Raw genomic sequence first — 24,480 nt, 5'->3', positions numbered from 1 at the left:
TTGCGTTCACGAGTCACGAAGGCGGATTCATATTAGTATCGGTGAATGCATTGTTTACTTGGAGGCGACGGGTTTGGTCCTTCCAGTAACTTAACTATTAATTAGTTAACTAAATAGGAAAAAAAAAAGCTGAGTTTTGATGACAAATTAAAGTCACATGAAGTCGCGACCTGTCGCGTCAAACCCTACGTCAAACGACGTCTCATCAATTGATACCAAATTCCCCGCCCTCTACACCCACCAAATCTAATCTCCGACCTGAATCCTTGCTACCAAGAACCTCGCTGTGCATATTTACACGATTCCTCTGTTATTTTTGGTTTTCCTTGAAGTTGAAGTCCTGGTTTGATTGAAGCTAACGAGACGCGTCTTGAGTTCTCTTGACTCTTCCCGTCATAACCTCTCAACTCGCAACTATGGCTGTTGATGACGAAACCCAAAACGAGTACGAGGAAAATGGGCTGACGGGGCCGGGCGCACCAACACCGCTGTCTGCGTTGGAAGTGGGTTTCCTGACTCCGATTCCATGATGCCCTTGTCCTTTGCTGCTCTTCAATGGCCTATACTGACTTTGGGCTTGTTCTATAGGGAGTCAATGGCCTGACTGCGCGGGACATCAAGCTGGTGATTGAGGGCGGGTATCACACTATTGAGTCGGTTGCATACACGTAAGAATATCCCTGGTCTGCTTGGCATATGTGTTATATATTGGTTTTCCGTTTACTCATAGTCATGTGTGATATGTTTTGAACAGACCTAAACGGTTGCTAGAACAGATCAAGGGCATATCTGAACAGAAGGCAACAAAGATCCTTGCGGAGGGTATGTGATTCTGTATATCTTCGATGGTCTGTTTCATTTCTTCATCGTTGACTGATTGTAATTAGCATCAAAAATCGTGCCTATGGGTTTCACAACTGCGACAGAGATGCATGCTCGACGAACAGACTTGATATGTATAACGACAGGATCTAAGCAGTTGGATACTCTCCTTGCTGGAGGCATTGAAACCGGCTCCATAACTGAGATTTTCGGAGAGTTCAGAACGGGAAAAAGTCAAATTTGTCATACTTTAGCTGTAACTTGTCAACTACCCTTTGACATGGGTGGCGGGGAAGGGAAATGTCTATTCATTGATACTGAGGGTACATTCCGCCCAACCCGATTACTATCCGTCGCTCAGCGCTATGGACTTGCCGGTGAAGAGGTGCTCGACAACATCGCCTATGCCAGGGCCTACAACTCCGACCACCAACTGCAGCTGCTTAACCAAGCGTCGCAGATGATGTGTGAAACTCGATTTTCTCTGCTCATTGTCGACTCCGCTACCGCACTGTACCGGACTGACTTCAGTGGGCGGGGCGAGCTGTCAAATCGACAGATCCATCTTGCGAAGTTCATGCGGGCACTGCGACGTCTGGCTGATGAGTTTGGCATTGCGGTTGTTATCACCAACCAAGTCGTTGCGCAGGTGGATGGTGGGCCAAGTGCTATGTTCAACCCGGACCCGAAGAAGCCGATTGGAGGCAATATCATTGCCCACGCTAGCACAACGAGGTTGAGTTTGAAAAAGGGTAGAGGTGAGACCAGGATCTGCAAGATTTATGACAGTCCCTGTCTTCCTGAGAGTGACTGTCTGTTTGCGATTGGTGAGGATGGGATCGGAGATCCGAGTCCGAAGGATTTGGAGAAGGATTGATCAAGGTAACATTAATTGCCTCTCTCTCCCTTTTTTTTTTTTTTTTTTTTTTTTTTTTACATTTGAAGGATTATAGCATGTTTTCTTTTGATCTTTTTGCTTTCGCATTTTTTATCTGTTCATTGCATTGTTTACGAGGGCCCGGCGTTGTAGCGAAGGGGGTGATGTTATTCTTATGTCAGATGGTTTTGATATTCATTTCATTATGGGTGTTTGTTGTTAACTCCAAAACCGGGCTATTGGTGCCGGATAAATATCATCAAGAGAGCATTTTTAACCATATCGCGAACATTATTTTATTTAGTATAAGTATTTTTATAGCAAGAAAAATAACTCATCCAAATGGTGTTAATGTAGCAGCTTCGTCAACATATAGTGTCGGTTTCTAGGTAACTTACCCTTAAGGCGGGCCGTTTCCAGGCGATTTTTGCCCTCGTGAGAAAAAACTGAGATCATATATATCACCTGTTTAAGCTCCATAGAGGACTTTTAGCGTTCATCCTCATCTTTATTTACAATTAGTGTACGGATTTTTTCATATAAGTGTGCTTCGTATACTGCTGTCTCCCGTCGTTGATTATTTACTTGGGGTTTTGATCCACCAAACTTAATTTTTATTGCGACAGTTTCCCTCACTGCATATTTATTTATTCAGCAACATCAATACATCGCGACACTGAACACTGGACTGGACATCCACCTTCTTTGCTCCTATAAGAACAAGAAACGGCAATAGGCAGCTAGAACTTATCGCCTACAATTGGAATATCCATGTCTCTTTGTTTATATCCAGCATGCTCAAAATATACAAGGAGACCAAGGTCGACTTCCGATCAACGGCACCATCCTCGATCATCAACATCCCCATCCCATCCTCCTCGCAGGGCCTCGGCAACCCGCCACATCGACGTACGAAATTTTCCCTCTTACCTTCTATTACTCCTTCTTCGCACCTTGACTACGTGGCAAAGGATGAAAACGCTTTCGCAAAGCGCTACCTAGCCACCCAGGGCTCAGTCTATTTTCGCCAGCGAAAAACATACCCACGCAACTTCCTCTGGCGAGTTGTGGGGGGTGACGAGGATGGTGATGATGATCGATTTCTCGAGATACGGCCTGTGGACTTGACCAAGGGCGGGAATGAAGTGACAACGTCAACGACGGCGAACAACCATCTACAGGAGGCGAATCTGTTACTCCGGCTCGAGTTTCAGGAACGGATAACACCTCATGGCGTTGCAATGGCTGATTCGGAGGGGCATGAGGCGCTGAGTTTGTTTGTGGTTACGAGGGATAGGCAGTTGTATACGATTAGTTTGCGGCCGGAGTTCTTTCGACGGGTTGCGGCGATTGATGAGAATGTGGCCGATTGGTGTAAAATGAGCTGTCCGGCGCCGTTGTCTTTTGCGCATCCCCATCGCTTGCATGCGAGTAACCCTCAGGAGTTGTTCATTTCGCTGGATAGCGGGGCGTTGTTAAGGTTGACGAGGAAGGCGGGAGATGACGGTATGTATTGTTTTTGTTCTTCTTTGGGATAGCTAGTTACATGTGTTGTCAGAGCTTGGTTAGGGATCCTTTGGCTGATTTCATTCTTCTTACTCATGTTATAGGATCTCACTGGTCTGCGATCACTTTTGATGAAAAACCTTGGGGTTCCTCATTTCGCGGCCTTGTTAAATGGAATGGTCACCAGCAGATACGTTACGATGGGCGAGCATTGGATCCGAATACTTCGAATGCTATTGCTACAACCTCTGACCAGACTTTTGTATTTGTTGTGGGTCTCAACCATACACTGAAGATTTGGAATTTAGCAAGTCATAAACTGGTTGCATCGAGGGATCTGCTAAATCGGACAGCTGAGCAACAAGACGCCGCTCCGACGACACTAAATCCCACCGAGTCTGCCTTTCTTCGTGTGTTTAATGCTGAGAGGGCTATGGACGGTGAAACATATTACGCTGTCACATACTCGCCTCTGGATGATGGGCAGTTCAAGTTCTGGGCTGTGAAAGGTGCGTTGACATCGGACCTGGAGGTGGAGGACCTTTTCCCCGATTGTAGATTGAAACCTGCAGATCCAGACCCTTCTGGCAGCGTGTTTTGGAACATTGCAGATTTTCAAATAAAGTCTATGGAAGAAGGAAGACGTATGGTCCTGTGGGTGCTTTGGAGGAATAACAGCCTCTATCAGATTTACAGTCTCCATTTTGATCTGGATAATCTGGAATCTGCATGGCGCCACAATTGGACAGGAATGGCATTGGAGACCACGGGCGAAGAACTTCCACCAAGTTTCCTATCGTCTGACATTGCTGATCCCACAGAGAAGTGGCTGGAGTATCTTTTCTTTCCTGGGAAATACTCGCGTGAAGTCCTTGCGACTTCTCTTGCTATCTATCAGGATGCTATGAAGATAAAGCCGGCAAGTGGGTTTAACAAAAAATCTATCCCTCTCCAACAGCAGCTCTGTTCTACAATTTTGGAATCGGTTTCTCTGCGAAAATTCAGCGAAGCTGGGGTAGACTATTCGAAATACAGACGGGAAACGGATACCAAATGGCGACAGTTCTGGCAGATAGCGGATGATCTTAATAGAAGGCGAAGAGAGGCGATCTCCCTTAGCTATGATGCGTTTACTGATCTTCCATGGCTGCTTTTCTCGGATGGATGCTGTCTTATTCGCGAATGTAGCAGCACTGAGCTGCTCGTCCATAATGATGGCCATGCATTGAAACAGCACAGAAGAACACTGGAAGACTCTTTTCATCATAGAAATTTGGATCAGGAGTTGAGAGATCGGCCGGATCTGCTAGCTAGGCTTATTGAAGCTGCCTCATCGTTTAGAAAGAAGTTTACACCGGAACTTAACCATGCATGTGCTATGGCGTTGAATGCTGAGCTTTACACGGAACCTTCTCTCTCAGCACCAGAGAGAGTTGCTGCATTTCATTCACGGAGTAAATTCGCGGAGTTGATCACTGATGATATGTTTGATAAAATGTTTGCTGGCATCGAAACATCCATAGGGCTGGAGACGCTCACAAGTGAGCTTTTCCTTTCCATCATCGATACGATGCCACTGGAGTTTCCAGGAAAGGACTCCGAACTTTTGTCTACAGATTTTGGGCGTGCCGTAACTGTTCAGGGTGTTCTGGAGACCATTCGGCTCAACAGAGAAGTGCTGTATGACCTTTTACTACTTACTGTTTTTGTTGAGACCGAATTGACGCAAGAAGATGGCGTGCTCTTCGATGGGATGGATTTGTTTGCAAGCCTGATTGAGCTACTAAAGGAGTATGAGATGATGGTATGGCTAGGATCAAACGTTCGCCCGTTGCCTGGAAATTCATCTCATGGAAGCACGAGCAATGCGATGTCGCCGGTATTATCCAAGGAGAAAGGGCCAAATAAACAAGAGCACAGATTGTCGACTCTTCTTGAGGACCTCTTCGCTTTCCATATTAAACCTCGACCGACATTCGGTGTGCCTCAGACATTTACTCTTACCCAACAAGTTCGCGATGTTGTGTCCTGGATCACGAGGCAAGGCGAAGTGTCATTCCCGAATGTTTTGGTATTCATCCAATGTGCCCTTCTGGCATCGGATAATATCGACTTGGCATCTGATTTCTTGCGCTTTCAACCAAATACTGCGTGGTCTACATATGTTAAAGGACGGTTTTATGTAGCCAAGTCTATGTTTGATGTTGCCGCTATTTATTTCCAGAAAGCAGCATATATTCTCTGTAAGTACATTCTATATAACGATGGCTTGCTTCCAGGCAAAAATACAGACTGACGCGAATATCTTTTTCCATCCAGCACAAGGAAAAGCAGTTGGCAACCTGCATGAGATGTCGTCGAACCTTCTTGATATAATATCAGTTAACAGCTTCAATAACGGGCTTCCAAGATACTTCCAGCACATACTCTCTCTTTTTGAGAAGGCCAGGGCATTTGCTCACGTTGCCGATTTTGCACGTCATGCTCTTCAAGCTCTTGAATCTGACCCGAAAAGGAATGATCCGGAATCTGATTATATTTATATGCGGACTGACCTGCTTTCACGTCTTTTCCACGCTTCCTTGAAAACCTGTCGGTTTGATGAAGCCTACTCTGCCCTTTCCCGATATACAGATTCTGCGTTACAAAAGTCGGCCCTCACCTCTTTAATCACCACTATCCTTGCGGCATCGGGACCAGGCACAGCGGGGCTCCAGAAAATCCTCCGTTTCCCTATTTCACTGCAACCAAACCTCGCATCTCACATTGACGAAGTCCTCCTATCGCTAGCAAAGAAACAAGCAGCCCACGGTCGATCACTGGGCCAATCATTACCCTCTGCAACTCCTTGGCAAGGCAAGGGCGATATCCCAGATTACCAGCGTGTTCTCCAAGCCTATCGCATCGCACGTAATGATATTCGCGGAGCTGCAGAGGTAAATTACCAAGCAGTCCAGCGGCTGCGTGAGGCAAGGGATCGCAGCTTCTACTCCACTCGCATTTTGAAGATCCGACGAAACGCATGTGAAGAAGTTGCACCACCGAAGTTCCAGGAGGTGGATGACGATGACGTGGAGAGTAAAAATTTGCGCAATGAGCTACTATCTCTGATAAACCTTCTCGCCTGCATGGACAAGAGCGAGGCGTACATTCTCGTTGAGACTGAGGATCCAAGCAACAGCTTTCGCCCACGCAGCAGTAGTGTCGTTGGCAATGCTGGTCCTGTGGAGGACAGTTCGGTGATTTTGGACTCTACCTCCTCTACCACCTCAACCATATCGCACCGGGCTTCTATTTCGCTCCCGACTTCTGTCAAGGGGCATAGTTATTCGCCTCGCTCAAGTCTTGGCACCGGCGAAAGAAAGTTTAGCACCGGATCTCAGCATTCTACAGGGCAACGGCAACAGCTGCCGCAAGCTAAGTTTCCCAAGCGTGTCATAGTTACGTTGGAGGATCTGCGGAGAGAGTACCAAGCAGAGTTGGATCGAGTCAGCAGGATTGAGAATGGGGATTGGGAGTTTGGATTTGTTGCAGGCCCGGAAGAGAATATGGATATCGATATGAATGATGATAACGTGAATAATACAGAAGTGATGGATACTCTCTAACTGGTGTATTACTTCTGCGCCCTTTGGGCCTGTTTAGGTTTTTTTTGTTTGTTTGATAGTTTGCTTTCAATGGTGGGCGGTATATTACCCTTTTCATATTGTGCTTACCTTATGCTTTGTTATCCCCTCTGCTTTTTTATTCTCTATCCGCGAGATGGAATGGAAAACCGGTATTTCTTTTACAGTTGGTGGTTAAAAAGGTGGTTACTCCGATCAAGAAACTCCTGCTCTCAATTCGAAGGGGATTATTGGTCTTAATGGGATTCGAGCAGTTGAGGGATGACGAAATGTTTCAAGTTGGAGTGACGTAAATCTTCACTAACAGGTTGCATCCATGCAATTGATCAACCAAAGACTAAGATCAAAGCATCGTAAACGCTGCCCCAAGTGCCCTAACTATGCCACAACTCGACGAGAGGCATTTACAGAAGTGATCGCTCACAAGTAGTATGTTGGTTTTCGGACGTACATCGTCAATGGAAGATGAATTACTAAGCTTCAAAATCTCACCATCCCGAGAATATGTATTTTATAAATGACAGGGAGGCAGCTGGGAGGACGTATATGGATCCATTTGTGTAGCAGATATAATATTTTAAATCCAAGTCCGGGGAGCTTGAGTTAACGAGTTGAAATATCCTGATTCAACCCTATCTCGACGGTGGAGTTTTTCTTCGTTGCGTCTCAGCTTCTACGGTGGGAAACCAAGAAGCATCTTATTTATCCCATATTCCAAGCAATCATTCCAAAATGGCTACTATTCCAAGGCTCTACATTATCAACATTCACCAAAGCAAAGTCGACAGACTTAAGCAAAGTTCGCCCTTGCAGATTTCCCCGATGAGCTCGCCAGGGCGTTGTGGAACCTGGGCACTCCACTCATGGTGTCCAGGTTGACAGAGGCATGTGAATAGAGAGATATGCTAACTACCCATTAACGAGAAATTATAGGCAATTCTATGCCCGCAAGCATCCTGAGCTGCTTGTTCGTGATATGAACATTTTGTCTTGAAAAGGTGGAGGAGCGTTTGGGGCAGTCTCGGGAGAGAATGGGTTCTAGCGGTAGGACGCGAAATATGGCCATTGGTTTGTGAAATGAAGCACGATACATATAATACAGGAGAAATGAGTGCCAGAATCATAATCAAATCCAAATGGTCCACGAAACGCACGCCGGGATGGAAATCTGGCATATCAAAACCTTTCTTACCTCCCAGAGAAAGTTGATCACGGATACACCAGGGGACGCGGTTATACCAGGGGACGCGGTTATTTCGCTTTTGACAGCCACGGTGCCCCAAGTTAACTACTCATACATAATCCCGCGCTAACTGAGGATACCCCAGGTAGATTTCAGGAGAATTCAAACGTCATATCCTGCCTGGGAACCTTAAACAAGCTATCTATGGATGTCTGTATATCGATGTCAGATAACCATGAAAACCTACCAGGTAACTCCTAGGTTGTCAGACGAGCTTGGAAGTTCTGATGGTTTCAGGATCAGAAAATATGGAGTATGGTCCGAATACCTCTGAACTATGGACGAGATTTCTTGCCTATAAGCCGAAAAAGAAGTATATATATAGCAGGAAGAAAACCCGCATTGAAATCTAAAGCGTTATATACACAATGCCTAGAGACCGCAGCAAGCTGTATTTGACTGCAAATGGAAGAGAGAAAAAAAAAAGGAACCACACCAGAAGAACGAGGAGAAACGCCTTGAAAGGGTAGAAAGAATTGAAATCTACATTAGCTTGGATTGGCTGATTCCCATTTCCGTAACGTTTCTTCAGCCATGGTAACTTTGAGCCCCACTCTGGCGTCGAGTTCGTATGTTTCCCATTTCGCAACCTTGTCAATCCATTCTTTGCACTCTCGGACCTTGCATCGGTCGTAGGATTGCGTATTTTCACCTAAGGCTCTGCCTGTGGGTTTAGTGTGAGGCAAATTTGGCGGTGATGGCTTTGATGAAAGGTTTGTGAGTGAGGAGGCATCAGGGACGTCAGTTGTTGAGCTCAGTGGCCGATATGAGAATCGCTCCATCCATAGATTTGCGGCCATTTCATAGTGGGCAGTTGGGCACGTCCAGTCATCTTTAAGATGGCCTTTGAATACTGCCTTGTCATGAACGAGGATCTGGGATTGTAACAGTTGCTTCGATTCGTCGTGTCTGCCCAGCGACCGGAAAATGGAAGCGCGGAGCACAGCTAAGATGGCAAACTCGTCTATACTCTCGCGATGCCAATGCTTATTGTGAGGGCTCTCTGACCATTCTAAATGCCTCAGCGAGTCTTCGAGTTGCTCTTTGTTCATGCGACTGTGACCGTTCCAAAAATATATCATTTCTTCAACTGGGTCTACGCCGACTGCGTCAATGAAATCAACATGCCATTCCTTCGCACGTGCTTCCCATTTTGAAATCTTCCGGGCCACAAAAACGTCAAATGGAAGTTGGCGGGCTAGAAACTTCTTTTTACCTGCTTGGGAGGGTACCTTTTTATATAAATCAACCGCTTTAGAGGCGTATGCCTTGGCGACCAAAGGGGACTTCTGTGCATTCTGCCGGTAGAGAGCAAGATAGGTGGATGCGGCAATATAATAATACAGAGCTCGCGACCATGAGTTGAGTTCAGCACACTAAATATCATGTCACCAGGAGGGTTAGAATAGCGTAGTGTAAGTGCGATTACTGTAGGACTTCGAATTCGTACCTCGATAAACGATTCAGCGCATAATTCATATTGATGAACATACATAGCCGTCAAGCTCTTTTCGAACATACATAATGCTTCAACCTGCTTCAGCGGGCTCTTCGTGTCGCTAGATAAGAGCGCAAGGGCCCTGTTTAAATTTCTATTCGCACCGTGCATCCGAGATTCCTCTAAAAGCCAAAGACGGCTATGGGGAAATCGAATTCTCATTTCCGCCAATAGGGTTGTGAGTCGTTTCTCCGAGTAGCCCTCGATAAACTCTTCACTTTCGGTTTGAGAGTCATCTATGATATCGCAATATCTAATGAAGCCATTGTAGTAAGCCAACAAGGCCAAACCTGCAATCGCGCCATTCAGGTTGTGAAATTTACTAGCTTGCCACAACATCCGGAGACCTCGAGTTCTGTCGCCACGGAAACCGACAATATATAGCAATTTTGAAAAGGCTGGTGGAACCATCGAAATGAGAAGCAGCAGGAGGCCGAAGCAGAGGTTTGTCCCAGAATGCACAAACGAATCCACGGTGTGTGTAAATATATCAGAATCGGGGTCGTGATTTAGATACTGTCCGGGAGATGAAAGTTTCTCTGGAAAATCTGTCGATACACGTCCTGCTTCTGCATGGGAGGTCAGCGCAATATCGTCATTGATTTCTTTCTTGTCCCCCTGAGACGAAATTGACTTATTTGTATCATCGGGTGATAGAGAGGTCTTCGTGAGGAATTCAGAAGTTACATCAGGTTTCACTTCGGTGGATTTGAGTTTATCGCTCCGTAATGGCTCAGTTGGCTGCGGGTGGCTAGCTGACAACAAACTATTTGAGGACATCATTTTCCTTGTAGATTCCGCCTGGAGATATTTCTCCTCCATCTGCATTATACTATCTAGTGCGATATATGCTTTCCTTAGCTTGTAGAAAGCCCTGATGCTCTCCGTTAGACTTTCATTCAGGACTCCAACAAGAGCAGCCATGAGCTGAGCCATGCTGCGACAAAGGACATATTCGGTTCCAGGGGAATAGATCGTCGATCGGAACGTATTGGTGGCATTCAAATTATGCTGAGCTTTATGTTGATCATTTGATGCACTCGTTTCAGCCTCAGCTAGCAGTTCGCCCGCTGCAGAGGATGTATTGTCAATATGTGATGATATAAGCAGAAAAAGGGGTACAGGTAGCCATACCAAGACGCATGATTTCCTGCTCAAAACCCAACGTCGCCCGCACGAATGCAACAATTCCTTTTCCAAGCTATGCAATGTCACAGGGTGCGACTCATTCCATTACTATCTGCTTTAAGAGAAAGAAGAGAGTCCCTTTTTGATCCTCAACACCGCATGGACTACCACACTAGCATACACACCTTATGAAAAGAGGAATCGCCCTTATTCAGGCCCTCTTCAGCGCGGTCTACATCATCATTCATGATAAAAGTAGCTGCTGCATTAGCACCAAGTCAGCCCACATCGATCTCAAGGGCTGGATTTGGCTGGGTTGAGGGCGGTTGGTAATACCTTCCAGAGCACTCTCGACTGTATGCAATTGACGTAAAACAAATGGTATCAGCGTCTAATCCGCAATACTGAGGAGCTGTACAAGGGGCTACAGCAACTCACGCTCTCGCGCTTCAGCCAATGCATCGAGCGATTGCGTTGATACGCTCACGGGGGCCGCTTTGCTGTACAGCCATGTTCCCACTCTAAACATCGTAATTGCAATGTACAGGATGATAATCGAAGCTGGAAGATCTTGGAAACAGGTCGATCAATAGAAGAAAAAGAACAGAGCAAATTCAAGTTTGAATTTGAGATCTCATGGGTTTAAAAAGTCCTCAGCTCAGCGGCCAAGCGGAGGGTGCGCTAAACAGGCAACAGAGATCTTAAGGGCGGTGCTCACGGCAGCTCCAGCATAGCAGGCGCAAGGTGACGAGATTGCTGGTGCATCAGGAATCAGCATCGCCCGCATAAGGAATAGAAGATGACGAAGAAAAGAAACAGAACAAAACGAGTTAAAAGAGATGAGAAGATGAACCAGATTTTAGAGAAATCGGTGAAGATATCCAAATTCAGGCGTAGGTATCAAGTAGGGAAGCTTGCGCGGAACGCCGCAGCTTACTTGCGTCAGATACGGAGTCGATACCATCATACAGATAGTTACCCGCCAAGCGCACAATTTACCACCCTAATTTTGTGCAGATTTTGCCTCAATTACTCCGGAGTGACCCTTGTTAAAATATCTGTTCCGGAGATCTGCATGCTGACTTACAAACTTCAATGGGATAATATTCCGCGAATCCGAGAAAAGACCAGAATCAACCCTGATTTTTTCACATTTCAAGACGCCGCTCTGTCGCCAGAGCTGGCGGAAGATAGGTACGGGTACGGTGGTATCAGCTGGCTGTAATATATACCAGCCCTAAACCCTAAATCTTGGCAGCAAAATTTTGGCTTTTGACGCTTGGCATGTTTGCTTCCGCTAGAGACACGTGATATCAAATTGTCTCGACCCCGCGCAGTAACATCATCATCATCATCACCATCATCATCATCATCCATCGATGGATGACTCCGAGCAGACCTGGATACCTGGCTATGTTCCATATCGCCGTTATATTCCCAACCTGCTGATACCTTGGGACCTACCTGAATTGACTCTCGTACACTTGCAGCCTATGATAATCCCTCGCCTGTGACCTAAGAAGAAATAACTGCCTTCAAGAAAAAGCTGTATCCCAAATCCGCCCAATTTCCCAGCCATGTCCGCCCAATCCACGACTGCACAGTCCACAACCGAAAAGCAAACCGATGCCACGGCCCAAAACCAACAGCAGAAGCCTACTTCTCTAGAAGAAGATGACGAGTTTGAGGATTTCCCAGCTGAAGGTATAGATATCCCTTCATTCCCCTCCGCATTCCCTCCTGCAACCCGCTGCTGCGGCAAGCGAGATTATACATCCTTCTAATACCAGCCATGTGTCTTTACCCAGATTTTAGTGCAGATACTAACACCACTTCTCCCAATTCTTATTTTTACTTAGATTGGCCTGCTGAAGAAGAAGATGAAGAAGCTGAAGGCTCTAGCGTCTCGCCCTCAGACCACCTTTGGGAAGAGAGCTGGGACGACGATGATCAGAGCGATGATTTCTCAAAACAGCTGAAGTACGGACTTGCTTTCCTTCCCTGATTATCGCATACATTCTTACAAAGCTGACTTCTTTTTTTTTTTTTTTTTTTTTTTGTTTTTTGGTTGTTGTAGGGAGGAGCTCAAAAAGGTCGAAGCGGCGAAAAGGTCATAGTAGCAGCTATTTAGCATTGCTGCCTCGCTTGGCCCTTGTCGATTCCCACCCCCCTTTTTTATGTTTGTTGACTGACTATGATGGGAACATTTGGTTGTGATTTGATGTGAAAAAATCAAACAACCAGCACTGGGGTTATCATTTTTTTCTTCTTCTTTGTTTTCTTGCGGTTCTTAAAACCTGAGCTTTTCAACTTTCTCTGTGGTTTATTTTAAACTCTTACTACTGCTGAAACATGTTAGAAATCCTTTCATTGTTGTCTTTGTCTTTTCAAATTTGCAAGATTTATTCAAAAAGAGAAAACATTTCCTTGCATACACATATACCCAACAGACTTGCAGATGTGAATGTCAGAATGCACCGTTCTCACTTTTATTGGTGACATTTGTGAAGACGACTTCTGTGACATACAGTAGACAGAAGTTTCCCTGGCATTGTGTCATGATACATTGACTCAGGGGACTGGAAAGAGAGGCAATGAAGAAATCAAAAGCTACATAGAACAGCCTCTCAAAAAAGGAGATCCATCATACTCTCCATTGCAGGCCTGTCCCCCCTTATGTGAGCACCTGTCCAGGAGCAGAGGGCAGATTCTTTCTTAACCTGTCCAGGTGCTCTATTCAATTATATCTATTGGAAATTTAACCTTAGGCCATCTTCAACTCTCAACAAGCGATTGAATTGAGGCAAATTCTATCGTATCACTTGGTGTCCAATACTGCTCTCCGCACAACGACCGTCCAAACCGACCATCCAAAAGGAGTCTGGTTCTCTGTATACACATCACCATCATCTACTTAGGAACTAATCTATTCCCCGTCAAAAACCCACTAACCAGCCTTTCAAACCTCTCCGGCTTCTCCACCATGGGTAAATGCCCCGCCCCCTCCACCACCAAAAACTCCGCCCCTGCCCCCATCATCCCAGCCATCTCCCTCATAGTCTTAGGCAACACGCCGTCTCCATCTCCGACTAAAAAGGCGCCCCTCTTCTCACTCCTCCCCATCTCGCCTACCAAATCATACATAGACAGCACCTCAACCCCGTTCTTAAACCCCTCCAAACTATTCCCCCTCACTATCTCCTTAACCCTTCTCGCCCTCCCCTCCATCTCCCCACCATCATAATTCTGCTTCACAAACCACCTACGAACCGTAATCTCTGCCAGCTGATCACCAACAACCCGCTCACCAGTCTCCACCGCCACAGCCCCTTCGCCTTCCGCCACAGCAATTCGCTCACCCCACACTTTCCTATTACCCTCTGGACTCTTTGCGTTTGTGTCACAGGCAATAAAAGTCCCCGTGCGCTCGGGGTATTTGAGCGCCGTGTTCAACACCGTGGCGCCCCCGAGACTCACGCCTATTAGCGCTGCGGCTTTCGGAACACGCAGCGTGTCGAGGATAGTGATTATATCTCCCGCGAGGACATCGAGGGATACAGGCTTCTCGCCGCTATTGCTCAAGCGGCCGCGGGTCAGGTAACGGAGAATCCGGTACTGGCGGTTTTCGGGTTTGGAGAGGAAGCATGTAACGAAGTCGTCCCAGATTGCGTAGTGAGTTAGGATGCTGTTGCTGAGGAGAATGAGCGGGGCGTCCGAGTCGCTGGAGCCTTCAAGGCGATAGGGTAGGATTACGCCGTCCGACGTTGTGACATAGGATTCTATGGCGGGGAATGGTGGAGGGCTAGAAGCGGGTGGCGGGGAGCCGGGCAGTGTTCTTGTAAGCCCGTCTGGGGATGTGAAGGGGGTGACAACCTCTGAAGAGAGAGAGCCTAGATCCCGCGGTGCAGCGCCGAAGGTGTAGTAATGTTCGTAAACGCGTCTTGAGCGGCCCTTGACTACATTTGTCATAATCTGTTCGCGCCAGTGGGTGATGTTTATGGCCTTTAACTCCGGACCACCAGGGCCGTCGTGGGATGCATACTCGTGCACAGAGAGGTACTCTTTCGTCTCGGTGGGTTCGCCGACAGAGCTCAAGAAGCGTCTTGTACGAAGCCACCCAGGCACCTTGGAGAGGAGTGGCATGTGCTCTTCGCGATACCATTTGTTGAACTCATCTTCCTTATCCGGGTGTAAGGTCTGGATAATTGCCACGAGCACTCTCTTGCCCCTCCCGTCCAGTTCAGCCTGTGTCGCTTCCAATGCATCCAGCGGTACATACCCTCCTACCTGCTTGCTCTCCACAAAATCGTATAGCCGCCTATCGATCGTAATCTTGGCCATAGTCTCCTTCTCACGCTGGCTCTTGACATCATCGCGGCGCAGGCGTAGGTACTGCTCCTGCTTCAACTCGGCAATATCTGCGACGTCGTATATTGCGAGCCATTCAGGGAGCGCTGGGGTTGAGCCAGAGGAGCCACTTGTGACATCCGTCGCACGGAAGCGGAAGCCATTCTCGATAAACGGGAGGCGGAGGCGGGTAGGACCGTGCTCATTGTTATACCAGTCGTGGAATTGGGCCGGGGAGAGGTTGTCTCCCGGCTGCATTTTTACGTAAAGCAGGCCGGGTACCATTGTGCCTGGATATTTGGTTTTATTCGAGATGATTAGAGCTGGGCTGGGGCGCTCGTGCAGTTACGGACCAAGAATGGCTGTATAATATTTTCAATTCTTCCAAGGTTTCTCGATATTTAACCCCAGGCTCTTGTATCACTAGCTCGCTAGTTACAAGTGAAGTGGAACGTAAGTGTTAATTCCTCCAAGAAATTAAAAATCGAGATTATTATCACGATTCTGCAGATATAGCAGAATTATCCATATGCTCAATCATTTTATAGATTGGTTCTAAGGCTGCAAGTAAATGAACTATCACACAAGTCTCTGATTTTGGCCCGAGAAGTTGTTGCCGAGTGCGGGAGCCGAGCTGATCAGGTGGGACTCCACCACGAAACAGCCAAAGAAACTCTCGATATTGTCATTTTACTGAGGGCACGGCTGGTAGGGGTAAGAGACACAACAATTTCTGGTTACGTAAAGGCAGTGATATATTTATTATGTGGAATTGCGTCCTTAGACTGCGTTGTTGATGTAAGCCTGTAAACCACCAACAAACATAAATAATATCCAACTACACCATGACGTCATTGCCGTGAGGGTAGTTCAACGACGTGTTACGAGATGTTTTCATAACTTTAATTCACCCATGCAACGAAATTCGAGGGAAAGGACAATTCGGAATTCTATCCCTGCGCCCTTCTAATCATACCAAATTGCATTCATCCCAAATCCTGGCTCTGGAATATCCAAATGTGCCACTCGCGCCAAAAGCTCTCCTTTCCACCGATAAATCTCCACCCACCCTTCCTGATCATCCGTCAGAGCCAGCCACTCGTCACTGAAATCGCAAGGGCTGACTGCATTCGAATGTCCACCACTCGTCGGCGTTGGATTGATGAATAGCTGCTTTTCAATGTTTCCCGCGGAGCCTAGCCGAAACGCACTGATGTATCCGGTTACGTCGAAGTGGTTGGACCGCGCTGTTGCGAAGAGGTGCGAGCCGCTATGGTTCTTGAAAACGACATCGGAGCGGTAATTTCTAGACGGGTTGACGCCTGTATTTTAGGTAGAGGTAAGTAAACTTTGTTTGCATTTCCTTCCTCCTTTCCTTTTCCTTTTTCCTTTTTTTATTTTTTATTTTTTATTTTTATTTTTTTTCTCTTTTACTTTTTTCTTTTACTTTTTTCTTTTTTGTTTCGGTGGGGATAGAATGTACCTGGTGGGATCAGTGGGTATATCTTATGCGTAAAGACCGGAGTATGCGTCTTCTGGTCAATTACGTATTCCGCCAATTGGTTCCCAGCTTCCATCAGTGCATATAGATATTTGCCGCTGGGGTGCATTTCCACCCAGCGTGGGTGGTCACCAGGGCCAGGTGCCTCGATGCTATCCACCAGAATTAGCATGCCGGTCTCCTGGTCCTTTTTATGTGTCCAGATCTTGTTTGCGCCCATATCTGCGGAATACAAATATGTCTCTGTAGGGTCAAACACCATGCCATGCACGCCGGAATGCGGGTAATATTCGTAGTTTTGTATATTTTTGCCGAGTGTCCCATCTGCAGTCACGTTGAATACGTTGCCGTAGCCTGCATAGTTGTAGAAAGGGTTTCCGTAGACGTTGTAGGGGGGTTTCTTTGCTGCGAGGATGAAGATGGCTCTGGTATTTGTATCGGCATTGGATGCTAGGGCTATTATAAGAGGAGAGAAAAGATATGAGTGTGTATCCTTTTTCTCCGGTATATATCCTATTCCCCAAGAGTGCTTCAAGGAGGGGACCTACGGTGACCAGCCAAAGGATACGAAACAGTGTGACTGATATCTGCGGGGCTTCTAACGGAGTGCGAAGACCATTTCTTTATGGAGGCGCCGTATATGTTCTTTTTCGCATGCTGTCGATGAAGCAGTGCGACGACGACAAGGGGTCAGCGACAAATCAGGCCATGTACATATGGAAGTATATACACATATATATATACGTAGCTAAGTAGCTGGAAATCTCTCACATCAAAGGTCATCCACGAAATGGGTTCATCTTCCGGGATGCTGGTCTTCTTGACCAATTTGAGCGTCAGAGCTTCATCGTCGAATTCAACGGTGTAGATATTTCCTGGTGGTGTCCAGGTGCCAATCATCAAGTGGTGCTTCATGTTGAAGATACGCAGGAATAAATTCAATCCAATTAAAACAACGAAACAACAACATCAACCTAAGCTATTAACGCTCAAGTCTAAGAAGCCCTACAGGGAGATTCCTCATCATTCCTCGACTTTGACTTTCTTGGTTGAATGCAGCCGAAACTACACCCAAAACGAGGGGGCTTGACAAAGGCGAGATCAACGACTCCCCCATCCGTTATCTAACTAGTAATCGTTAAACCACCCCGACTTTTTTTCCAAGGCCAAACGGTCCGGATGGAGCCAAACGCACAACCCGCAGCCTTTGCCGAAGATGCTCCCAAGCGTGTCCATCCTAGAATCGCAGAACTGTTGTCCATCCTCCCTCGTCCTGGTTGAGTCGGGAAGAGGGCTCGGCAATCGCGCTCGGTAGTTGTGCTGACTCAGCGCTGGCTGCTGCCGAGGGGTGAACCTGCTGCGATGCCGAACTCAACCTCATTCAACCTTCAAACCAGACAACGGCGGAGGAATACGATAGATGAAAGGCGATGAGGATGTCAGGAGATAGGATTGTGGCTGTCCCCGCTGTTCGAGGAAACAGTGAGCTAACTAACAGAGTTGCTACCCAGTTTTGTGATGGCTCATGGCCGTTTCTTGCTTTTCTTTTACCCTTGATAGATCCCCTGACAAAGGGATCCACCGCAAACTGGTTGGATCGGTCTCCCCTCTGCAAACACCCGATGGATCTGCCGGGTGAAGAGGCCAGGATTTGGTAGTGGTCGCTATCTCTACGCAACATTGAAGAGAGAGAGAGGCAAAAAAAGATCAAGCCCATCTCAGAATAAATATATTAATAGCTGCTAGCCCTGCTATTATTATTTCTCTCTCTCTCTCTCTCTCTTCCATTTCTCTAACTAACCTCTTTCTCTTCTGCTTTCTCGATTTAAAATCTTCGTCTTTCCAACAGATATCTCGTTTCTCCACAGTAATAATCCTACCCCTGCATCCCCTTCAGTACCTATCAGAATTTGACAATATGGCCACCGCTTCTAACAGCGCTGGCACAAGCGATGTCAAGACAAACGGGGCCAGTATGCACATGTATGACCCGGATTTCACACAGGCCGTGATCGACCTCATGGGTCCCAGAACAGCCCCCAGAACCAGACAAGTCCTGGGCTCTCTCATCCGCCACATTCACGACTTCGCCCGTGAAGTCGAGCTCACCAACGACGAATGGCTGATGGGCGTGAACTTCATCAACACCATTGGCCAAGTCAGCACTCCGACAAGAAATGAAGGACATCGCATTTGTGACGTCATCGGGCTGGAAACGTGAGCTTGTGGAAAACATTTTGATTACAGTAGTATCATAAATCCCCAGAAGCAATCTAACAACCATACAGCCTTGTCGACGAAATCGCGCACAAACTCGTCCTAGAATCCGGCTCCGAATCCCCAACCTCCTCTTCCATCCTCGGCCCCTTCTGGAGCCCGCACGCCCCTTTCCGCGAAATAGGCGACACCATCGTCCGCAGCCCGCACACAGGGCAAGTGTCCCTGATGCGCGGCCGCATCACTGACCTTGTCACAAAGCGTGGAATCCCCAACGCAATCTTCGACATCTGGCAAGCCTCCTCGAACGGCAAATACGACTTCCAGGATCCAGAGAACCAGGAGCCAAATAACCTCCGCGGCAAGTTCCGCACAGACAACAACGGCTTCTACCACCTCTACATCCTTCATCCAACCGCCTACTCCTTGCCTACCGATGGACCAGCAGGTGTCCTGCTGGATCTGCTGGATAGACACCCATTCCGCCCAGCGCATATACATCTTATGATTAGCCATCCGGAGTATAAGACCGTTACGACGCAGATTTTCCCGCGGGATGATCAGTATCTCAGCAGCGATACGGTGTTTGCGGTGAAGAATGACCTGGTTGTAGACTTCAAGCCGCTCAAGGGTGATCCGAAGGCTGAACTGGAGCTGGAGTACAATATCAGGCTTGCACCGAATACTATGAAGACAATTTCTCATCTGTAATACTACCTCCCTCCCCTCCCGATCCCTTGCCTATGTATTCTTGTTCCCCCTTCCCCCCTTTGTTTTTCTCGTCTCTTTTGAAACAGTGATTTATTCTAACATACATGGCATTTCCTAGCTCATAATATTTTTCTTTCAACAGCTGAGATTATTATTATATTATTATTTTATTCTGTTCGTGGGATGGGATTTCTTCTGAGTGGTTTTCTGTATTTTCTTGTGCCAGTGGCTCTTTTAAGTTCTAACCCATTTTTTGTATGATATGTAAATACCTCCTTGTCCCTCAGCTACATTTTCCCTTCATGTTCTTGTGATTTTCTCCGACCAGCGGTACTGCATGGGTTATCGAAATTATGTCCCCTATTCTGTTTAATATATCACGTCAACGCCATTCTGAAAATTTGACCATTAGGGGTTGTTCGTCTTGTTCCTCACATATCTGACTTGATCGTGAAACTCCATTAGGGTGTCATCAGAAAGCCGCTAACTAATAAAAATGAAGCACCTTTAGCCGTAAACAAATGCACCATACATAGGAGATTTACTACAAAGACATATCAATCCCGAATCCTCTTCCGTGATATTACATACATGATATAGCGCTACATTCTTCAACCACCCATATCACTTGAACTCTCCTTAAAAAACGCAACTGCAAACCAAAACCAAACCTCTCCATCCATCCCCCCCCCCCCCCCCTCCAACTCCCCCCGGTCGCGGACAGCTGGAACAGTTTCTTTAGGAACCATCCGCTCGCAAACGGTGGTTTCACAGGCACTGCTGGAACTGGCTATTTTGTCGCATTGCGGTGTTGAATGGGGAGGTGTATGAGTGGAACGCACATGGGCTTGTTGGAGGTGGGGATTTTGGAGCGGGGAGGGAAAGGAGAAGGGATATTATCAAGGGAGGAGTGTGATGTGTTGGCCTATACGGACTCATGATGAGGGATATCAGGGTTTGGGAAGCGGGTGTGGGAAGGGTTGAGTGAGTGGGAGATTGTTGAGCTGACGGCGAGGATTGCAGCGTATAATTGTATTAAATAGTTGGTTTTCGGTTGCGTTGGATGTTGGGGAGTGGGATGGGAGGGAGATGGTGGAGGAGAGGAGATGGAGAGGGATAAATAGGGAATAGGGGAAAATCAGGGGCAAATAGGGGAGGGGAGAGTGTGGATGAGATTATCCTGTATGCAAATGGCAGCTATGAGGTCTGTTTTTGACTTTTTATTCCGTATTGCTAAATGAGAGAGTGTGAACAAAAAGGTATTTGAACTGTCTACGGAGAAGTAATGAACAGAGGATATTTGTTGGTTAGACGGTTTATTTAGTTATTTGTCGAGAGATGCATAGGTGCCAGAACTGATGGTGGATTTGATGAAGACGACGTTGATTGGGATGATTATTAAAGTGCTACATGGCGTTCTGCTACAATATCGTACACCTTATCCCGATTGTCTGCACCTTCGAGTCGAGAAATCACCCTTGGTAAACCCATGCGTGCTTGGCAATTCTCTTTCGTTAAGCAATCTGCAACCCCGCTTTAAAGCATTTGCAGATGGGTCGTCTTTTGCGTGCGACCCAATCTCGGATAGGGGTTTTCCATACGCCCAAATGTCGTTAAATCGTCGTTGTTCAAAGGGAAGATCAAAGGGAGACGTCTCATCTTGGATTTCTGGTGAACGCGCATTGGCGAGTGATCCCGCCGCTGCCGCTGATATCAATGACAACTGCATTTCCCTCGCTGTCAATGACGATATTTTGAAGGTTTTATGTCCATATGAGTTTTTTTGGTTTCATGAAAGTGATTCAGAGTGGTTCCGATCTGAACGGGCCATTTCTTCCAGGAATATTCTGCAACACGGTTCTCCGAAATGACCTGCCGCAATGATCCTCTGGGATATGCCTTGAGTAGAATGCCAAGTCACAACAAGGGGGGTCCGTCACTACCACTCGAAGTCACATAAGGATTTGTAGATACGGCAACTCCCGCCGCCTGCACAATGTTGGGAACGGCTGCAAAGTACTCGAGATTTTCCAGCTCCTTTCGAAGCAAAGTGGAGTTCTCGAGGTAAATACACGTGACCAGGGCGACTTTAACCAAGCCGATGTTCCAACATGCACCCCTTGCTCGACCCGTTTCTCTATGATTCGATGCGCGTTTGTCAGATAATACGCAATACGGGGCCAGAAGAAACGCCACGGCCAACAAATCTCTCCATTACGGATAATTCTATCCAGCCCACACTGAACGCTACATCTCATCCAGATTTGGTGAAGGATGATAAACGTTCCCGCGCTGTCTTAGCCACCACAACTATCTACGGTAGTTCAGACCTTCACTGCATACATCTTCTTGTCCCATGCTAATGGGTATCTGCACAATAGATCTCTATTGGCTATGATCAACTTGAGCTGGATCCCCAGCAACTGGAGGCGGCAACTGAAAAATGCCGTGAATATTGGTATTGTCTTGCAGCAATGGCGATTTCGCGATGTCGTGAAGGGCTCCCACCGGCCTCTACCAACCCTCGGAATATGCTGAACCGGATTCCTGCAATCCGTACCGGCCTTGGAAATATCAGTTCGTCTCGTCTTGGATCATCTCCGAGCCAAATCACTTTGCGTCCAAGTATCCTCCACCTGGCGCATAACTGAGGCCGCAAACTGCGGTGTCGCCGAAAAAGTGAGGGAGGTCCAAGGGTTGCTACAGATAGGCAGTCAAGCACCAATACCCTGCATATTTGGTGGAGAAAGCTTTCGTCAGTGGATTGGGAGTTCGGACGAAGCAAGGGGCGCGCCGATTTATCTAGGTATTCTGGCCATAGGATGGTCGTATATCCTCTCTGCCCACTTGGTAGAGATGAGAGGGGAGGGCGCTGAGATGAGCTGTACAAACTCAAGGGTTACAGCGTATCTGCAAGAAGCCGAACGTGTCAATGCTCCGCTGTTCATCGTCGACCTTGGCGAGCTAGACGAGGAGGAAGCTAGGTGGTGGGCTGCCATCCTGGCCCCCAGTGAAGGTTGGAGGGCGATCGTCTCTCAGCGGAAGATGGAGAGTATTTGGCTTCCTGGTAGGTGTTCCGCAATGACGCATAGAGTATTGGGATGAAATGGTGGGCCAAAGGGATTACGTTTAGGGAATTCTCTTATTCATCACCCTCCGTCCTCCAGAAAGGCGTTCGAGTACCTTGCACGATTTTCTTCGCGGCACAACTTAGGCAGCCAATTTCTCGTGGGACTCACAACAGCCATGACTTTTCCTACACATAATTACCATGGAACGGTGGTCCAGTTACCATTACCAGCTGAGAGTACCGGTCAACAGAAGAACACCTCTCTCAAGTCAAGTACACCGGATTGGGCTACAGTGAGTGACCAGCTCTCTTACTATATAACTTTGAGTTGCAGCCTTGAAGTGGTCATATCGATCCTGTGTGGTATGTTCTGGGAGTCCGACGTTACATGCAATATGGTCAGTCCTTGGTTACATCCCATTTTGCGAGAAGTCCCAGAAGGCCAAGGGATTGCCAGAACTCCAGGTCTTTATCATGAAATCCTTGCCATCATGTGCAGCTTTCGTCGACCGCAGGTTTTCACGCTTTGGCTCGGTGCTGTTGCTAGTGGGCTGACACCAACAATTCTTTGTCAAGTTGCGAGGGGTAGGCCACCCCTTGATGCGAATGCTTTCCCGTGGACCGGTTGTCCACAGTCTTTCATGGATGTTCCAGGTTCAGGATCATATATCTGTGAGGGATCGACTGACAAAGTTCGGAGAGCAGATGTGTGGCGTCTTTTACACCTACCACCAGTCACCGAAGATGATCTACATTATGAAAGCCGCCCGTTTACACCATGGGCTCCGATTGGGGACACTACTGTCCGTAACTGTGTGTCTCGAGTTATTGTTCATTTGAATTGTTCGAGACACAACTTTGGGTACCAGCACTGGAACTGGACTTTGGAGGACGGAACAGTCATTGAAGATCAAGGCTATGAAAGTACGGCTGGCGACAGCTTTCCAGAGGAAAGTAATCTAAATATGGATATGATAGCAGATCTAGTGTTCCATCAGAAATCACTCGATCAAGAAGCATCTCGGGAGGCGTCCCTTGACATATTTCGATGGGTTACGGTCAACGGCGAAGGAACTCCACCCGAGAAAGTATACAGGGATGCTTGGGTACAATTTGAGGATGACAGTGATGAAGAGACGGATGCGTCAAACGATGACAATATTGTGTGCTATGAACGAGGAGGTGGAGTGGGAGAGTGGCTTGACCGGATTATATAGCGTCCTGGAAACTCGCCACGACCCCAAATCCCTTCAAGTGGAGATCTGGTAGCCGCTCTGTCCGGTCGAGGGTTCTGGTGATGCCCCGCAAAACTCCGGCTTGCCTCCAGGATGTGCACGACACCTCTTACAAATCCTCTAGTGTACGACCTTGCAGTTAGGGCGCACTTGACAGCGTTTCCACCGTGTTCTGCAATCCAGAGCTCTACAAGTTTCGTACGTATGTATGTTCGTTGTTCAAGTGGCCGCATTCGGATGCTTTGCACCAACCGTTTCTGCCGGAGCTGGTGCTCATTGTATGGTCTGTTCTCGGGGTTAATACCCTTCATTCGCATACGAGACAGTGAGGGAATCCTGCTTTATGTCTGCTTTGTTAATTGCTAATACAATTGGATCATGGATGGAGAAGGCTTGACTCGAGCTGTGGATTACCGAAGATCTTGTTAGTTTCAAATTGCTGTGCCCGATCACAGTCATTTGTGCTCCTTTGAATGAGGTTCCTATGCAGATGATCAGAGAAATTTTGCCAACTTATGAGTAATTTTTCGGGACGGGGTCTGGGGTTGTGGAGCTAAATTCTGTGTCGAGAGGGTTGGAGCGATGGCGTTGGCTGCTGGTGCTACGGATACTGCATTGTCCGAAAAGGGTGATAGCAACGGCATAGCAGCCGCTCGTGGGAAAGGGATATATAGGGAGATCCTTCCCCAGGCCCCTGTT

General features: G+C 47.2%; 9 protein-coding genes across 9 annotated transcripts; 5 read left to right on the top strand and 4 right to left on the bottom strand.

Moving 5' to 3' along the window:
• Nucleotides 1–416: 416 nt before the first annotated feature.
• Nucleotides 417–1,699, top strand: PAAG_02879 (DNA repair protein RAD51; the record flags this gene model as incomplete). Its single annotated transcript, XM_002795357.1, has 4 exons — nucleotides 417–503; nucleotides 589–668; nucleotides 755–822; nucleotides 888–1,699. 4 exons carry the CDS (start codon nucleotides 417–419, stop codon nucleotides 1,697–1,699), a joined length of 1,047 nt encoding a protein of 348 aa, XP_002795403.1.
• Nucleotides 1,700–2,493: 794 nt separating this feature from the next.
• PAAG_02878 (hypothetical protein) lies at nucleotides 2,494–6,813 on the top strand (the record flags this gene model as incomplete). Its single annotated transcript, XM_002795356.2, has 3 exons — nucleotides 2,494–3,205; nucleotides 3,310–5,448; nucleotides 5,525–6,813. 3 exons carry the CDS (start codon nucleotides 2,494–2,496, stop codon nucleotides 6,811–6,813), a joined length of 4,140 nt encoding a protein of 1,379 aa, XP_002795402.2.
• Nucleotides 6,814–8,562: 1,749 nt separating this feature from the next.
• On the bottom strand, nucleotides 8,563–10,948 carry PAAG_02876 (hypothetical protein; the record flags this gene model as incomplete). Its single annotated transcript, XM_015844779.1, has 4 exons — nucleotides 8,563–9,450; nucleotides 9,525–10,642; nucleotides 10,707–10,773; nucleotides 10,886–10,948. 4 exons carry the CDS (start codon nucleotides 10,946–10,948, stop codon nucleotides 8,563–8,565), a joined length of 2,136 nt encoding a protein of 711 aa, XP_015701857.1.
• Nucleotides 10,949–12,277: 1,329 nt separating this feature from the next.
• PAAG_02875 (hypothetical protein) lies at nucleotides 12,278–12,705 on the top strand (the record flags this gene model as incomplete). Its single annotated transcript, XM_002795353.2, has 2 exons — nucleotides 12,278–12,404; nucleotides 12,560–12,705. 2 exons carry the CDS (start codon nucleotides 12,278–12,280, stop codon nucleotides 12,703–12,705), a joined length of 273 nt encoding a protein of 90 aa, XP_002795399.2.
• Nucleotides 12,706–13,610: 905 nt separating this feature from the next.
• PAAG_02874 (hypothetical protein) lies at nucleotides 13,611–15,332 on the bottom strand (the record flags this gene model as incomplete). The annotated part of the gene is made up of 1 exon (XM_002795352.1): nucleotides 13,611–15,332. The coding sequence occupies one exon, from the start codon at nucleotides 15,330–15,332 to the stop codon at nucleotides 13,611–13,613; it is 1,722 nt and encodes a 573-aa protein (XP_002795398.1).
• A 681-nt stretch (nucleotides 15,333–16,013) lies between these two features.
• PAAG_02873 (carboxy-cis,cis-muconate cyclase) lies at nucleotides 16,014–17,463 on the bottom strand (the record flags this gene model as incomplete). Its single annotated transcript, XM_015844778.1, has 4 exons — nucleotides 16,014–16,369; nucleotides 16,531–17,004; nucleotides 17,097–17,205; nucleotides 17,320–17,463. The coding sequence occupies 4 exons, from the start codon at nucleotides 17,461–17,463 to the stop codon at nucleotides 16,014–16,016; spliced, it is 1,083 nt and encodes a 360-aa protein (XP_015701856.1).
• A 1,003-nt stretch (nucleotides 17,464–18,466) lies between these two features.
• On the top strand, nucleotides 18,467–19,476 carry PAAG_02872 (hypothetical protein; the record flags this gene model as incomplete). The annotated part of the gene is made up of 2 exons (XM_002795350.1): nucleotides 18,467–18,765; nucleotides 18,837–19,476. The coding sequence occupies 2 exons, from the start codon at nucleotides 18,467–18,469 to the stop codon at nucleotides 19,474–19,476; spliced, it is 939 nt and encodes a 312-aa protein (XP_002795396.1).
• A 1,438-nt stretch (nucleotides 19,477–20,914) lies between these two features.
• Nucleotides 20,915–21,205, bottom strand: PAAG_11566 (hypothetical protein; the record flags this gene model as incomplete). The annotated part of the gene is made up of 1 exon (XM_015847195.1): nucleotides 20,915–21,205. One exon carries the CDS (start codon nucleotides 21,203–21,205, stop codon nucleotides 20,915–20,917), a length of 291 nt encoding a protein of 96 aa, XP_015703219.1.
• Nucleotides 21,206–21,587: 382 nt separating this feature from the next.
• PAAG_11565 (hypothetical protein) lies at nucleotides 21,588–23,763 on the top strand (the record flags this gene model as incomplete). The annotated part of the gene is made up of 4 exons (XM_015847194.1): nucleotides 21,588–21,770; nucleotides 21,858–22,053; nucleotides 22,103–22,543; nucleotides 22,610–23,763. 4 exons carry the CDS (start codon nucleotides 21,588–21,590, stop codon nucleotides 23,761–23,763), a joined length of 1,974 nt encoding a protein of 657 aa, XP_015703218.1.
• Nucleotides 23,764–24,480: the final 717 nt, after the last annotated feature.

Source organism: Paracoccidioides lutzii, assembly GCF_000150705.2.
Source record: "Paracoccidioides lutzii Pb01 unplaced genomic scaffold supercont2.6, whole genome shotgun sequence".
Classification (NCBI taxonomy): domain Eukaryota; kingdom Fungi; phylum Ascomycota; class Eurotiomycetes; order Onygenales; family Ajellomycetaceae; genus Paracoccidioides; species Paracoccidioides lutzii.
This window is presented reverse-complemented; position numbering and strand designations above follow the sequence as displayed.